The 16121-nt window shown below is 43.9% G+C and overlaps 2 protein-coding genes across 4 annotated transcripts in view; one reads left to right on the plus strand and one right to left on the minus strand.

The window, feature by feature from the left end:
• The window catches only part of LOC119433353 (E3 ubiquitin-protein ligase Rnf220), a 65203-nt gene extending 58517 nt beyond the window's left edge, over nt 1-6686 (plus strand). For all 3 annotated transcript variants that reach the window (XM_037700510.2, XM_037700512.2, XM_037700511.2), the window contains exons 10-12: nt 677-809; nt 3273-3347; nt 5973-6686. In XM_037700510.2, coding sequence (XP_037556438.1) covers nt 677-809; nt 3273-3347; nt 5973-6044 — 280 coding nt within the window. In that variant the 3' untranslated portion in view covers nt 6045-6686. The remainder of the gene's footprint in view (nt 1-676; nt 810-3272; nt 3348-5972) is intronic.
• Nucleotides 6687-8569: 1883 nt separating this feature from the next.
• LOC119433357 (phospholysine phosphohistidine inorganic pyrophosphate phosphatase) lies at nt 8570-15935 on the minus strand. Its single transcript, XM_037700515.2, has 6 exons — nt 15572-15935; nt 14510-14697; nt 12600-12753; nt 10740-10803; nt 9965-10149; nt 8570-8781 (listed from the first exon to the last, which is right to left on the minus strand). Exons 1-6 carry the CDS (start codon nt 15679-15681, stop codon nt 8664-8666), a joined length of 819 nt encoding a protein of 272 aa, XP_037556443.1. The 5' UTR covers nt 15682-15935; the 3' UTR covers nt 8570-8663.
• Between the last annotated feature and the right edge of the window lie 186 nt (nt 15936-16121).

A 16121-nucleotide genomic window follows, 5' to 3' on the forward strand; every position in this document is an offset into this window, starting at 1 on the left:
GCAGGGCTCAACACCAGCTTTGTAAGTACACGTCCCAACCACTCCACCTTAGACAATCAAAAATGCTTGTTTACAAATGAAGCTTATTTGTCACTGAACACACAAAAAGATTTTTAAAAAGACCAATTTTGGCAGCAGAAGTCTGGGCATTGAGGGGCTGAAGGTGTGGCCAGGAGGTGGTGCCAATGTCGTTTAAAAAAGCAGCAGTGAAGGGATAAAGACGCGATTGTCAGAGGCATAGGTAACTTTAGAAGATCGAGCAGAGATAGCAAGAATGCTAGATTATGAATCGGCAACACGTGCATCTCACACAGGCCGTTCCAATTCAAAGGGGATGCCACTAGCAATTGTCACCATCATAATTGCTTAGCTGTCGCTTAGTGGCAGCTTCTCTGCACTGCATGGCTGCTTTTCGAACCATTTGATGGCACTTGGCGAATGGAAGCGTGAGCGGCGTGCGGAAAGCCGACGCGCAACTCTGCTCCTTTTGGCATCATATACGGTAACTCTAAGGCACTGCGAGAGATGCCCGCGTCAACATTTTGTCACAGAAAAACGGCTGAAAGAAAAAAATCTGTTGCACCACGTTTGGTGTATGCAAACAGCGTCCAGCATGTGCAGGTGTCCGTGCTAAGCTCGATGTAGTACTAAAAGCGGGTTTTGTGTTGGCGCACAGCGTTGAGGAGGCTAAAAGAACCGACCTGGACCTGCCCAAGGGGTCGATGTCTCAAGTGGTGAACTCACTGCGGGAACGACTGCGGCAGCTGCAGGAAGAGAACCAAGCTGTGACCAAGTGCCTCATTTGTATGGTGAGTATAGTCGCCACTCCTCTTATCATTACCATCCATCCCAGTACTTTCACTCCCCTTCACTCTTCCGCAGTACAGAGTAGCAGAGAAGAGCACACTAGCTTAGGTCGCCCTGTCTCTCTTTCCTATCAATAAAATCTGTCTATCAAATCGGATGGAGTTGTGGGGGGTTGAACCCTTAAACTGCCACCTCGCTGGGTTACTCGGGGACCTACATTTGTGCACCCTCTGCTTCTCCGAAGTACTGTATAATAGTCATTTTCACTTTAAGACCCCTTCAGTCGCAGATTACAATAGACTGTCAATAAACATGTCAAAGTTACAAAAGTTTAGTCTAAGGTGCTCCGAATGCATGGAAAGAAAATCAAACTGGAAAGATGGTCCTCTGTGCATTTTCTAGTGAGTGTTTTTAATGAAAAAGCAATTAAATATTAATTTGGCATGCAGTCAGTCATGTCACATTTGTTTTTCGCAAAAAAATTATCGAATCACCTGCTCAACACACATGCACAGGGAAATACTATACAAACCTTGTAGTGACACAGTGGCATGAAGTGAAGTTAATGATTTAAAGTTTGATAATTAATGAATGCTAAATTACACAAAAATGCTGGAGCCTTCTTCAGGGGATTGCTAGCATAAAACAGTTAGTTTGATTCGCAGAGAAGGCTTTTAACCTGCTCAGTGTTAGCTGGCACACCTAGTATATGTCACATGGCCGTTAAGGGCGCCGGCTAGTGGGCAGGCAGGTGATTGAGGATTTTGAAAGGAAGCTGTTTATTGGGCAAATGTGTGCCCTCCAAGTCGAGATACAACTCCTCAACGGTGATTACGAGCGCGGTCAATAGTTGCTAAATTGAACTGTGTGGCTATGATGCTGTTTCCTATTTTTAAGGGTATCTTTGTCAATTCTATATTACCTTGAGATAGCCGCACAAATTTGAGAATGTGCTGCAGTAATCACTGCAAAGTTTAAGGCTGTAAAGGAACTGGTGTGGATTTGTCTCATTTGGCAATTGCTTACTAATTTGGCAAGCCGGTAAAAGGACAACACAACAACAACAACAGTACATAAGGAATACGAAAAAAGCTGCTGTGCTTTAATATGAAAAAAGCTACTGTGCTTGAACTTTCTTCTTGTTCATGCTTATGTGTTGTCTTTTTTTGCGGCTTGTGAAATTAATAAACAAGCGTTAGGATCAACCAACTAGCACATCATGTTTCACCTGTCTGCTTTGGCTGTGAATTATGACCGCGATCTGTCTGTGTCGGTCTAGCTGGGTGAAGCTAAAATTGAAGTTTTAAATGAATGCTAGACATCTCTGAAAACAAGTAATTCAAAAAAGGGCACACCTATATTTGCTGTTGTTTTTCTGAATGGTACATGCATCAGAAGTTGAATTTTGTTTTGTTTAAAACACGCATATGCAGTTACTTTTCGTTACTGCAATGCAGGACTTGGCAGTTTGCAAATAATTTACAACGGGTCTTTTTACAAAGTGATTTTTCTTTTCTTTCAAGTCTTGAGGTTAGTGTGGCCATCAGTAGTGTGATTTTAGGGGACGGGTGCTGAACTCCCATATGACGTGTACGATTGGTTACTGCAATGTAAAAGAGATGTAAAAAAAATCACGGATGGTGGTTTATAGTATCACAGAGGATTCGTGCATTCTTTAAATATGTGCTACCAAGAACAGGCATGAGACCATTGGCATTTGATGCAAGGACAGGTGCTTTGTGCTCAAGAAGTTAAAATTTCAAATTCAAAAGTTCAAAAGTTCAAAAGAAGTTAAAATTTCACTTTTCAAAAAAACTGTGAAAATGGTAGAAACTTGGAGCATGGTTGAGCTGGTTGGTACATGTGATACTGCCATAAAGGTTAAGAAAGTTACGGCTTGAGTTATGGTACACTATTATGGTTACACTGTTATCTCTAACCATCCATGGGCTTTTGCAGTTAAAGGGACACTGAAGAAATAAATTATTTGATTTGTATCAATAAATTACCCTTCCGGAAAAAAAAAGATAGAAAACACTCCTACCGTGAGAGGAAGCTTGGTAATTCAGAAAAGACGCTAGCATGAAATACCAGTGGTGACACTGCCTTGAAGTTCACACTCCATTTCGCATACAACATCATGTATCTTGAAGGCGTCTGCTTGAGTCTAGTTAAAATTTTGTCAGTAAAGATGGACTACATTCATATTCTAAGAGAGTCAGAGAATGAACTTAGCAAGTTTCGAGTACTTTTACGGAGCCCAATAGCCTTCATAAGGAAAAAATATACCTTAAAATATATGACGTCATGCTATCATCGTGAAATTTAAAAAAAAAATTTCAACAAATTTAATCAAGGTAAACTGATTTACTGTTTCTCTCAGGTGTTCCTTTAATGACTTGCAATGTATGCTAGAAGAGTGCATGTTGTACTAATGCCCATCCAAACCGTTTACATGTTCCCAGGATCCTTACGAAAACCCTGTGGTGTCTGTTGTCTGCTGGCATGTTCACTGCCAAGAGTGCTGGCTCAAGACACTGGTAAGTCCTCCTGCTGCTCCATGTTAGAGAACGCAGGGCCATGCACATTTCCAAAGTTGTAGGAGCTACCAGACGCTTTCAACACAACACTTATACAGAGTATTTAAATTTGATACTAAAGTTGACCTCGAAATGTGGTGCTTGGTTCCCTCAACTTTATCGTCATGTTGTGACAGAGGAAAACCTGCTGACATGTGTAGCAATAAGGCTAGGTATGAAGACTGTGCTGGTGTGTGGTGCCCACAGCGACCACAGAAACACAATGAGCCGGTGTTTCACGACATCACGATGCATCCGTCACCTGTGTACCAAAACTGAAACAGGTTCATAGAAGCAAGTATAATTGAACGCACTCTGCTCCCTGGCAGTGTCATTTCTAAGGTTTAAAGGGTTCCAGCCTACAATCAACAACAACAAAAATAAAAACAAGTGATAAATGCTGTGTCAATACTCTGAACTCTTTCCCTACCATGTCCCGGGACTTCAAAGTCAAAGTCCGACGAAAAAAGAAGCATCCTCAGACGCAGCGGAATCATGAGATCTGTGATCTCTCGAAGCGTGCGTGTCGCTCTTGGGGGCGGCCATTTTTGCTTCCTACTTTTGACGATCGTGAAACTTCAGAGTGCGTAAAAAAAATTATCGCTTGGCGGGAAAAAAAGCGAACTGCTTAGAAAATAAAAATACAGCTCTCCTCTTTCACATCTGATGGCGCAGGGTGTCCGTGAGCGGCACGGAAGGTCTCGAAAAAGCAGCGTTTCAAACCATTGATAGCAGGCAGTCATTTTTGCTTTCTACTTTGACGATCGCGAAACTTCGGAGCGCGTTCATAAATCACCACCTCATAGGAAAAAAGCATACTGCTTAGAAAACTAAAATAAGTTCTCCTCCTTTGAATCTGATAGCGCAGTGTGTCTGTGAGCGGTGCGGAAGGTCTCGAAAGCGGCGTTTCAAACCATCGATAGCGGTCTAACGATGCCCAATGGGTGCAGTATGGAAAGAGTTAAGCCAAGGTTGTTGCAAGAGATGTGCAAGAAAGAAGTTTCTCTAAAAACCTGAGCGCACACAGTTCATAGTATGCAAAGTATATACAGTTAAACCTTAATATAACTAGAGTGGAATCTCGTTGATACGAATCTGCATAATACGTTTTTCGGCATAATATGTTGGATGATGCAATTTTCGGATGATACGCTTTATTTTCCTGGTTCCCATGAAGATCATATCATCGAGATTCCACTGTACTTTGATACAACGAAATTCTCGATATAGTGAAGTATTCAACGTTTAATAACTTCTTGGCCGTAGAAAACCACGTATTTCGAACCTCAATATAATGAAGTGTGTTAATACGCGATTTCAATACAACAAATTTCACTGCTGCCGCGAAGGAGTACCGAAGACAATGAGCGGAAACTTCCGCGGATGCAGATGGTCAAATGGTTTAATTTACATGCGGCTGCTTACGAATGCACCTCTCTAAGCGTGCACCGCACCACCGAGAGCGACTGCCGAAGCGTAGCAGCGTCATGTTCCATACAAAGTCCAAATGCGATAACATCATATTGCACGCCACCCCACGCACTGTGTGCTTTAGGTGCGAGTGAGAGCATGCGAGGGTGAGCCGAGGAGGAGGGTGGCTTGTTGAGTGCAGTGTTCCAGTGTCAGCAAGAGGGGAGGGAAGAGAGCTCACGGTAAGCGCACACAAGGGAGTGGCGGGAAGGTTGGTGCACGTCTCCGTTTTCTTGCGCAGCCGTGGCTGCACATGGCCGTCAACGTGGCAGAGCACATACGCAGCCCACGCGCGCGCTGTTTTAGTGGTAATCTGCTGCGAGTGCAAACAGTGGGTGTTCCAAGATGACGTGGCATCATGTGCGCTGTTTTCTCGCACTGTTTAGTACCGGAGGTTGCGTAATCTCGAGTTTCGGAGACTCTTTGAAGTGGGAGGCAGACTAAGCATTCGCTCCCCGCGGCCAGTGCTTTGATTGTGTCCCACTGCAGGCGAAACTATCAGCTGCGGGGGCAAAGCGGATGCGAAAGCGTGGCTGAGTTCGCTTTGTACTGCCGATGTAAAGCTACAGTCAACACGACATGAAACCGTATCTGGCGTTGCCACCTCTCAAATTGAACCAAATTATTTTTATTTCTCATTCAAATTCGCTTTTGCCAATTGCCCAATAATTCAGAAAGTTTTGTGACCCTTATCACGTAAGAAAAATTTATTGGTGACTCTACTCATTTGCATAAAAGATTGAATTTCAGTATAACGAAATTTTAATATTTGAAGCATGTTAGAATCGGGCACATACTTCGAAATGAATCAGCGGTGTGTTCTGTCATTTTATTCTGCGTCTTGTTTAATTCGACCTGCTGGATGATTGTCTATTGCGCCAGTACTGACAGGGTCAACCCTGTTGGGTCTGCCGAAATAGATCGAATTATCCAGCGGGTCAACTGTAGGAAGTCAACTGTAGCAGAGGCCATTTTTCTGCCTGGCATCGAGCCATAAATAGGAGTTGTCACAATAACGGTTACGGCTGTTAACAGTGGCACTGAGATTCTATTTCAATTCCTTTTAGTATTCAATTTCTTAATTTCCTTTTATTTATGTGTACCTTTTCATTGCAGGGTGCAAAGAAGCTGTGTCCCCAGTGCAATTCCATAACTAGTGCCAGTGACCTGCGAAGGATCTACCTATGATGTGTGATAACTGATTGTTTGCAGCTTTAGGAATTTTTACTAGACCTACAATGTCTACTTGACTTGTGATGTATGGCTGGCAGGAAGATTTTTTTTGTTTTTTTTTACCGACTCCCCTCTCTTTCTCCCCCCCAAAAACATGCACTTGTGAGAAACAAGCAAGCAATTTATTGAAAATAGCACTGACGTCTTTCTGTGTAAAGCACCAGGCTGTAAAAAGAAAAGACTCATTTACTGGTTGTTACATTTTACAATGAATTTTTCTTTTATGGATGGAATCTACTGCTGTGTCTTCACTGACATTTATGCATATTACTTGTGAGGGGCAAAAAACCCACGTGTCACTTTTTTGACACTATGTGATTCATGTTCATAGTTCATGTGTTAAATATTCACCTTGTTCGTTTGTTCACTTAACATAGCGCGCTAGTATGAACTGAGCCAGCAGTGCTGTTTGAAGTACGTGAAGCAAGCAAGGCTGTCAGAGTCGACCTCACTAAGTTCCCTTTGAATGTTTCTTTTGTACATCATATTCAATGCAGCTGAAAGAATGATGCATAGCTGCGAACGCACAAAGTATGCCTGTTTTAAAGCGCTCTCAGGTGTGAGCAACTGTAAATAAAAGTACATGTATATGTTTGACATATTGCTGCATCATATTTTATGTCCTGGGACAGATGTGGCACATACAAGTTGCTATCTGCTCGGTGGCATTGATGACCATTCGTCTCAAACGTGATTAGGGCAACTCTGGTGACAGCCCAGTTTAAAAGTGTCGTCCTTTTCTGCTCAATGGACACTCTGTATGGAACCTGCTGTTCCATAAAACCTTTGTTTCCACAGTAAGTGTCCATAGAACACATGGAGTTCCCGGAACCGAGTGGTTCCACAGGAAACAGTTTTGCTATAATAAGCGACAAATCGGAAAAGCTAGGTAAGTTTCCAAGTGACGTACATCACACTGATTTCACCAACTGTAAGTTTTCGTCATGGGCAAATTGGAAGACATACTGAGACAAGACTTAGAATGTACTGAATTGCAGAACTGGCTTAAGTGCCGAAGACGACACTGTCACACTCATTTTGCCAACTTTGTGTGGTCATTGTGGGCAGACGGATACGGATATAAGGTTTGAAATGGAAGAAGTCGGATATGATATTGCAAGCTTTTGAGTAGATGAGATGATTCTAATTAGCATAGGTAATTATGTGCCCAAGATGGAGTAATTCAAGGATAGCTGAAAACAAAGCTAGCACAGTGATGCCTCGCTTAGCGAACGGCTCACTCGGCAAACATTTCGCAAAACAAACCAGGCTCGCTCCCGATTTTTAACTAGCAGAGCGAACCCGGTTCCTCTGAATGAAACAGGTGCATTTTCTGGTGTTCCATGTTCCTGGACCACTGTTCTCCCTCCCTCGTCTAGACTTGCTCTTGTTTCGCCTTGCAAAACGTACTGAAGAGAGAAGCAGGTGACCTGGGGTAAATTCTTCTGTCCCGCATCTTTAAAAAAATGCCAGGACAGAGACAGGAGAAAGTTCACAGAAATGTCTTCCGTCTCATCTAGCTGAGGAAGCGTCCTACAAACATCTTAGTGAAGGCGAAGCCCGCACAGAAGCAGTAGCGAGAGATGTGGTGTGAGCGATTAACTGCATATCGCAGTAAATGACTCGAGATTGTATCAGGACCAATGTTATCGTCAGCAATGTAATTAAGTTCAGAGGGCTCGCGTAGAGATGTCCATTGGAAACTTTGGCACGACAGGATCATCACTACCAGGTAGATAAGTAAACTTTTTCGGGCTGTCCTAGAAGTGTGCAACTCTTTCAGTAGGTTTGTGAGCTACTGTACACCACAAATTTTGCTCCTCCGAGTGCTTAGCATTGGCTTATTTCAGGTATGTGTCGCCAACTTTCAGCCTCCACTACTTGATGCTTTTCTCTAATCGCTATTATCTGTTCGTTCAACTGGCTACCGTGCGGTGCTTTCTTGTGCTGTAATTGTTTATCGTGGTGGCACTACTTTTGCTTGCAAACCAGGCTTGCTCGCGATTCTTGGCTCACAGCACTTCCTTGGAACAAACCAGGCACATCTGCACGTTTTTCGGACTTTCTTACTCTTGTCTCGCCTCGCTGTCTGTGTGCTTCCCAGGCTACCATTTTCCTGACTGATTAAGGGCAAACTGCAAAGTTGCACAGATAGGTGCATGCGATGCTTTACCATTTCAAGGAAGCCGCTACCGAAGTTAAAGCATCGCAGGTGTCGTGCAGAGGTTTTGGGTTTGGCTCCCACCAGCAGCAAGTTGTCTTCCACTTCTCATTTCCATTTTGGCATCCGGATGTACATTTCGATTAATAAACACAGCCAACTTCCCCCATGCTTTCCTTAGCTTCGTTGCCTGTTGACTTCATACGGTTACTAAGAAAAAAAAAATTGAGCCCCTCAATTCTCCCAATCGTTACAAGGTGGTTTAACATTAGTACTAATGTTAATCCTACAGTACCCATAACAATGTGCATCCTCTGTCTTGTGCGTGTTGATATGCTCGCGCCTTTAATAATCATTGCACAGTTAGGCATGGTATCGCGGAGACGTCATGCAGCCAGTGCATGTTCAGAGAGTCACTGCGGAAGAATTGGCTTGTATGGCCGATCTGTCGAGACAATCCGCCGGACGGCGTCCATCAGGTTCTGAACGATGGCATCTGGTTTTACGCTGGGGTGGCGCTCGTCAGAAGGCCTGGAAAGAAGAGAAACGTGACAACTTGAGCACATTCTGCATAAATTAATCCCTGCAGCACTGCTATGCTCACAAACAACTTTGTGTCAATGAAGAGAAAGCTACAGGGGCAGAGCCTCTGCACATGTGTCGCTGCGCCAAGTCTATTCTGGCAGCGTTTGTCATCGCTTTTGGTTTCTTAGAACAGATACTGAATCGGCGTAGCTTCCAGGTGCGACGGTTTCGCATTTGACCAAACGCGGAAGAGGGAAGCAGAAAAATGGGTGAAATTTTACACTCTGCAGTGTATTTTGTTTTATTTTGCTGTTGTAGATACGATGTTAGTGTTCTATATTCTCAAGCTTAAAACTAACGCAGATGAGAATGTGGGGCTACTCTGTAGGTGGTGCTTTTACTTGCGTGCGCCTTGCCTCCGTAGCTTTCTTTTAATTGCCACGGAAAGTTGTTCGCTAGTATAGGAGTCATTCGATGAGGGAAATTGAAGGCTTCATGAAGCAGGCTTAGGATGTGAAACCCTGAAAAGCCAGCACTTTTAGCTCGAGCTCATGGGGTGCCTCTCCCAGTGCGACTCTTGTCAAAATGTTACCAGTGACATGTAGATATATTTTGTTAAACAGGCACATTCATTGTAAAATTATTTATTACTTAGTGGCACTCGCAATAGCATGCATACAGTAGAAAGCTGGCAAGGCCATACTGTTGCCTTCGTTATACAGATCATTTCATAGTGAAAGCTTTCCTTGTATTGGCATAGAATTGCATACAACTTTCAGTTGCACTGTTTTGTGCATGCACATGACCAAAGTTCCCTGGAGACCCCCATAACTTGAAAGGAATTGACACAGTTGCCCTTAGGAATGTGAGGAAGGACCTGTTGTCTTCTTGATTTCTGCAATGACAAAGCTTTTTTTTTTTTAAGGTGAGCATGTATTGATTAGGCCAGCAACAAGTGTCACTCAGAAAGGGGAATCCAAAGTTGCAGATTATCGTATGGTTTACGCAAGCGCTCGCACTTCTTTTTGGCCCAACAGCGTGTTAAAGAGTCAATCTCCACATGGTGTTTTCCACACCATAAGAAAATCTCTGCATACAAGGACACGGTGTTTCTAATGGGAAAAAAAAGCACCATGCAACCGCGTTGCGGTTACATGTGAATTTTATTTTTCATAGCAATAAAACTTACCGGAACTTCCCAGTGCGTACAAGTACGCCGCGCATCCCGGCACTCTGGGCACCACCAACATCGCAGACAATGTCGTCGCCAATCATAACGACGTCTTCTGGTCGCAGTTTCATGTCTTCCAGTGCCAGACGGAAGAACTCTTCGCCAGGCTTGCCAATCACGATGGCCTGTCGGTCAGTAGCATACTGCATGGAATGTGGTAGAATTTTTGCAAAGGCAGTAGTAGTACTCTTAAGCTGTATTTCCCCTGCGGTAAGATGCTTTGACAATCATAGCAATTGTACCACATCCGCGTGGAATAACTGTTCACCGCAGGCTAGGCAATCACAATGGCATATTGTTCGGCAGTATACTGCACAGAATTTGTGCAAAAGTTTCTAAAATAGTTCTTAGGCAAGGTGTGCTGCTTGTATGAGCAGATACTTTTACAATTGCAGCATCCAAAAAAGCTGTACTGTAGGCTACAAGGGATACCACAAGGGAGGGCCCCAGACTTATTTTGACCGCCTACATTTCTATGTGTGCTTAAACAAGTGTTTTGGCATTTCTATCCCCATTGAAATGTCATTACCATAGCTGGGATTTGATCTCGCACCTATACCAGCATGCTGCAGCCAATTGAATTTCTTCACAGTCACTGCTGTTTCATCGTTCTGTGTGGGTGCTTGCCATTCTGCAGATTATTTCCCCCGGGCAATTAGCAGGTCAGCTCTTACTGGTGGTTTTCATAATACACAGGCATGCAATGAACAATTAGGCATTGAAGTGCACTTGCCTCGAGAGCAGTTGTGAAGGCGCCAACGTCCATGACCATTTTGCCGTGCTCCTTGTAATACTTTCTGCATGTTTAAAAGCCAGAGAGGAGCTTGGTTTTAGATTGACAGCTCTGTCATTTCTCATTTGTCCCATCACTTCAGAGCGCTACAGCAGCAGTACAAACATTGTGTAGGAGAGCAACTAAGCTTGCTCAGTGCGTGAGGTGGCCCCGCAGGTGATAATGAAGCCTGATTATCACTATTAGAACATGTTTACTTTCATAGTGTATGCCTTGTATTCTCTTTTACACAACCTTTCGACGCTGCCAGAGTGCTTGGAAATAAATGACCCATCAAAGATGCCATGAGGTTCATACATGTCATGCAATGGCGAGAAGACACACGAAATCGATGTCATAGAATGGTGATGTCATAGTTTCTCAGTTATGCAAGTGCATAAAGGTTATAGTTCGTATATTCTTAATAAAAGCCAACAGCACTTCATGGTGCTCAACACTGCAATCGGTATGACTGCTGCTGCAGCCATCACTGGTGCTTTCGTCACGACTCCACGTAATGTGCTCATGCTGACTGACAATGTAAAATGTAAAATGAACGTAGCTGAATATGACAACAGTTCATAAACAGCATGCACTCAGTTATTGCTGTGCGAGTTTGTGTACATTGTGCATCACATTTTTTTAGAGCAATAAAGTGCATGATCATTAAATAAATCTGAACAACGGTGGTGAGCATGTGTATCGAGGGAAATCAGCTTAAATGTCACTGTATCTGCATCACATTCATTGTTTCTGACATTCTGGCTGACTTAGTAATTGATAGGAACTTCCTTTCTGGACACACCTCGTAGGCAATGAATTTCCTTTAAAATTGAGACATTTAATTAGAATCAGTTGAGTGGTTCATTAAATGACTGACTGATTACAATCAAAATCCAAAAGCAACAACGACATGTAGAGGTCAATTTTGACTGCCTGGGTTTCTTAAAAGGGCCCTGAAACACTTTTCTAACTAATCATAGGTTGGCCTCACTATAAAAGGACGTTGCCACACGAATTTCCTGCCACAAAATGTTTCAAATCCTGTAAGTATAAGCGGAGTTAGATATTGTTAGCCACCCACCGATGAGTGGCTTTCTCTCGCCTTTTCGTCTCCACTAGTGTGCTGGAAGCTACACAGGAGAGGTGGCAAGGCGGCAAAGCTCCGCCCAAAATTTGAGCGTTTTACCGACAAGAGGGCTCGTTGCGGCACCCCGTGGCGGCCGCGACATCTACTCTAGGGAGCACGCCGCTGCTATCTCGGAGGCATCATGCATCTATGCGCATCTGTCGTGTGTAGACTAGCAGTGCAAAGATAAAATGCCTTTTCTGTCTTTTTGAGGTCACAGATATATATTTTTCATTTATTTACCCCAAAATTGGCAGTAGCAATAGTATTGCTGGGTATGTTCTCGCGATCACAAAACCAGCCGATAGCCGTTGGCAGGCTTTCACTGCTTGCGATGACTACATTACGAAGGTGAGAGCGAGCGATTTTTCTCGCGTTTCTGACGCAAGATTGCAAATTTCCTGCTGCATGCAGTGCAATAACATTTGGCTCAGATGTTCACAGGAGCCTCTTCTACAGATCAGCAATGTTTTCTTGCTCATGTTCAAAACGCGTTTCAGGGCCCCTTTAATGCACATCTAAACCCGAGTACACAGCTGCTCCTGTATTTTGCTCCATCGGAATGCATCTGCCGAGACCTTAACTGCATAAGATGGCGGCATTCCTTCACTTCTATCAAAATCAAGTATGATGATAAATGTGTGCGACATGTGGCGTCTTCATTAATAAGAGAGTTGCTGAAGCACACGCACCCTTTGCCAAGGGTGATGAGGACCGAATCATTATTGTCGATGAGAACATGGAACGCTTGGTTCAGGTTCTCGTACGAGAAGCTGCTCCCTGCATCACCCACGACGACACAGTTGGGCTGGCTCTTGTCACACTCGGCGAACTCGCCCTCGACACCTTCATTCCATGCAAATGAGCCAGTGACAGGGTAAGGCTTCTTGGCTAAAACCAATTGCTTGGAGCAGGTGTTATAGTTTAGCAGTAAGCAACAAGTGACACACAATAAAGTGAAGTGATGGGCAACGGAAAGCGTAGCATGTTCTAGCAACAAGTTAAACACAATAAAGTGAAGTAACAGGCAACAGAAAGTTTTAGCAGGTTGTAGCCTGTTCTAGCAGCAAGCAACAAGTGACACACAATAAAGCAAAGTGATGGGCAACAGAATGTTTTAGCAGGCGGTAGCCCGTTCTAGCAGCAAGCAACAAGTGAAAGACAAAAAATGAAGTCACAGGCAAAAGGAAGTTTTAGCAGGTTGTAGCCTGTTCTAGCAGCAAGCAACAAGTGACACACAATAAAGCAAAGTGATGGGCAAAGAATGTTTTAGCAGGCTGTAGCCCGTTCTAGCAGCAAGCAACAAGTGAAAGACAATAAAGTGAAGTCGCAGGCAACAGGAAGTTTTAGCAGGTTTTAGCAGGTTGTAGCCTGTTCTAGCAGCAAGCAACAAGTGACACACAATAAAGTGAAGTGATTGGCAACAGAATGTTTTAGCAGGCTGTAGCCCGTTCTAGCAGCAAGCAACAAGTGAAAGACAATAAAGTGAAGTCACAGGCAAAAGGAAGTTTTAGCAGGTTGTAGCCTGTTCTAGCAGCAAGCAACAAGTGACACACAATAAAGCAAAGTGATGGGCAAAGAATGTTTTAGCAGGCTGTAGCCCGTTCTAGCAGCAAGCAACAAGTGACACACAATAAAGTGAAGTGACGGGCAACAAAGTTTTAGCAAGATGTAGCCTGTTCTAGCAGCAAGCAACAAGTGATACATAATAAAGTGAAGTGACAGGCAACAGAAAGTTTTAGCAGGCTGTAGCCCTGTTCCTAAATGCATTAGCATTCTGAAGATATCAAGTTACTGGAGATGTTGATGTGAGCAGCTGCGGAGGTGATGCCATCTTCTGGGATGGAGCTTAACCAGAGAAAATGCAGAACTATTACTGCAGAGACCAGCTGTAGTCTGCCTAGCCACTATTGAAAAATATTGGCAGTGGCATGATTGTTAACTTGTAATTCCTTCATTTTTCCTTTGACGAGACCACCCATGTAATAAAAAATGTTTTTTGATGCGTTACTATTCCGCAAAGCATCACAAGATGTCGTTACCAGTGTTGTTACTGCCATCCACAGTAACCCAGTATTCCATGAAGGGTATTAACATGTGCAGATAAGCTAAAACTCTGTGACACTTGTTTCGTACAGCACATTACACTCATCCAATATACTAAATCTAATCTTTTCATGTGGGGAAGATTTTGTCCAAGTTTGGATATGCAGACCGACTCAACATCGCCAAAATATATGCTCCGTGACCAATACTGTAGAAACACCTTTCAATTAAGCAGCACAGTTTGCCCTGCATAGTGGCCTTCAGAGAGACGAGATCGAGAGGCGCGTATGGCCGTGCAACATGCGCACAAGACGGACAAAAAAAAAACAACGAGCTGATGCGCTGTCTCTTTTGCCTGAAGCTGTTCCTGGTTCCTGCAACGAAGCCTGCTCTTTCTGTTAAGAATTCCCTTACCTTTACAAACGCTAGAACTTATGCATAAACACTTCTATACACTACATGTATCCTTGTGATATGCGCTTTGTTCGTCGGAGCTGTACCCATGAAGAAACCTCCAAACATCTGTACAATACGCCCATCCACCTGAGGCCCTTACTGGGATGGACGAGAAGGAACGGCCTGTAGTTAAGGTCGTGGATGAACTTCTTGGCAGCCGGCACGCACATGAAGATCTCCTTCTCGTAGATGTCGAAGCCCAGCCGGTGCAGGACAGAGTCCAGTTGCTCCTTCGTCTTCTGCGTCTCGTTTGTGATGAAGCGGAACGGTATGTCGGCCGAGCGAAGCCTGCACAGGCGCAGTGCATGGTCAAGCACTTGAGCACGTACAGTGGACAAGATGGATAAATTTGTGCACGCAAGTTGTAGTCCCTGTAGTTCTTCACGCCGTTTCCTTAAAAATATAGAGGGATGCATGTATACTAAATTCACCCAATTCTTAATTTGTTCACAGGTAATGTCATTTTTCTTTATGGCATATCACGCAATTACGTACACCTCAGAGGTGCGGTGCACAGCTCAGACACATTAAATCCGCTACACACTTTTATTCCTGATCGAGTGCTGAAAATCTGTCGTAACCACTATGCTTACGAGCAGTTGTACCTGTATGCGCATTTGTTAGCATTGGAACCTAAGGCAGTGTCCGTAATTTCGCCACTCGTGCAAACTGCAGGAACCGGGAATAAGCGACAAAGGTGTAGAAAAGAAACTCAAATTTTCCGTGTGCTCGCAACTGACGGCAGCACGTTTCAATCCGAGGTATAGCCAGTTCTCAAGTGGCCTTATGCACATTTTTACGGCTTTTAATTGCGCGCAGACTCTCTTACTTTTCAGCATTTTATTATAAGCATAAATGCAAGTTCTTGCTCCGCTTCGAGTTAATAGCAGAAATATATGCCATATATATGCATGCTTCAGTCGGAAAGAACATGAATTTTAGTCCCTCTCTCGAACAGAATACTGATTACTGCGGAAAGAAACGTCTCCTTGTTCCAGCTACGTCCATATGCTGACCACAGGCAACAGGTGACTTAGGCCTTCGTAAACAGTGGGGGTGAATGCCCCGTGATCCGCCCCCATCCCTCTCCCGCCGCCCTTTACGATCAAGCGTCGTCGGTGGACGAGTGTCGCTATAATTCGAAAGGTCATCAGCGTCGTACATTTTGAGGGCTTCGGCTGACCCTTCGATGCCTTTCCGGTCGCCGCTCTCGTACAGCACACCGGTGATGTCCATCAGGACACCGCGAATCGGTTTCCGGAGCCAGGCCATGGTGATCTTCGTCTTGCAGACGACGCACGCGACAACGCCACTTTCACGGCGACGCCTTGCTCACGGAACGGCGTTGCACGAACAGTAGTATCCGCTGTTGAACGGCTTTGTCACTTCGTCTTCTTTTCACGCCTGTGCTCACGCGCGCCAAGTTTGCCCGAAATGGTGTTGGAGACTTCTTGTCAGTCAAATTGTACTTGTGCTGATTCTTACGACTGATTGAAGAAGAAACGAAACGAACTAAAACCGCAATGCAGAATCGACCGAGTTGACGCAAGCCTGCTGTGGTTAGTACAGTATACGCACACCAAATTAAAAATTACACAATACTAATAAGTGCAATTAAAAAATTACTAAGCAATAGTTTTATTTTATTTTTTATCTTTTTCTGCGTTTTAAGAAATGTTTAGCGTTATAGCGATCGACTGACGCTAATCCAA

This window comes from Dermacentor silvarum, chromosome 11 (genome assembly GCF_013339745.2).
Source record: "Dermacentor silvarum isolate Dsil-2018 chromosome 11, BIME_Dsil_1.4, whole genome shotgun sequence".
Classification (NCBI taxonomy): Eukaryota; Metazoa; Arthropoda; class Arachnida; order Ixodida; family Ixodidae; genus Dermacentor; species Dermacentor silvarum.

What these genes read in the sequence shown, in the direction of transcription:
- LOC119433357 (XM_037700515.2), bottom strand. Translation starts at nt 15,681, where the DNA reads ATGGCCTGGCTCCGGAAACCGATTCGCGGTGTCCTGATGGACATCACC. An exon ending in CTCATCACCCTTGGCAAAGG is followed by an intron (nt 10,804 to 12,599) that starts GTGCGTGTGCTT and finishes TTAAACATGCAG; the next exon opens with AAAGTATTACAAGGAGCACG. An exon ending in CCTTCACAACTGCTCTCGAG is followed by an intron (nt 10,150 to 10,739) that starts GCAAGTGCACTT and finishes CATTCCATGCAG; the next exon opens with TATGCTACTGACCGACAGGC.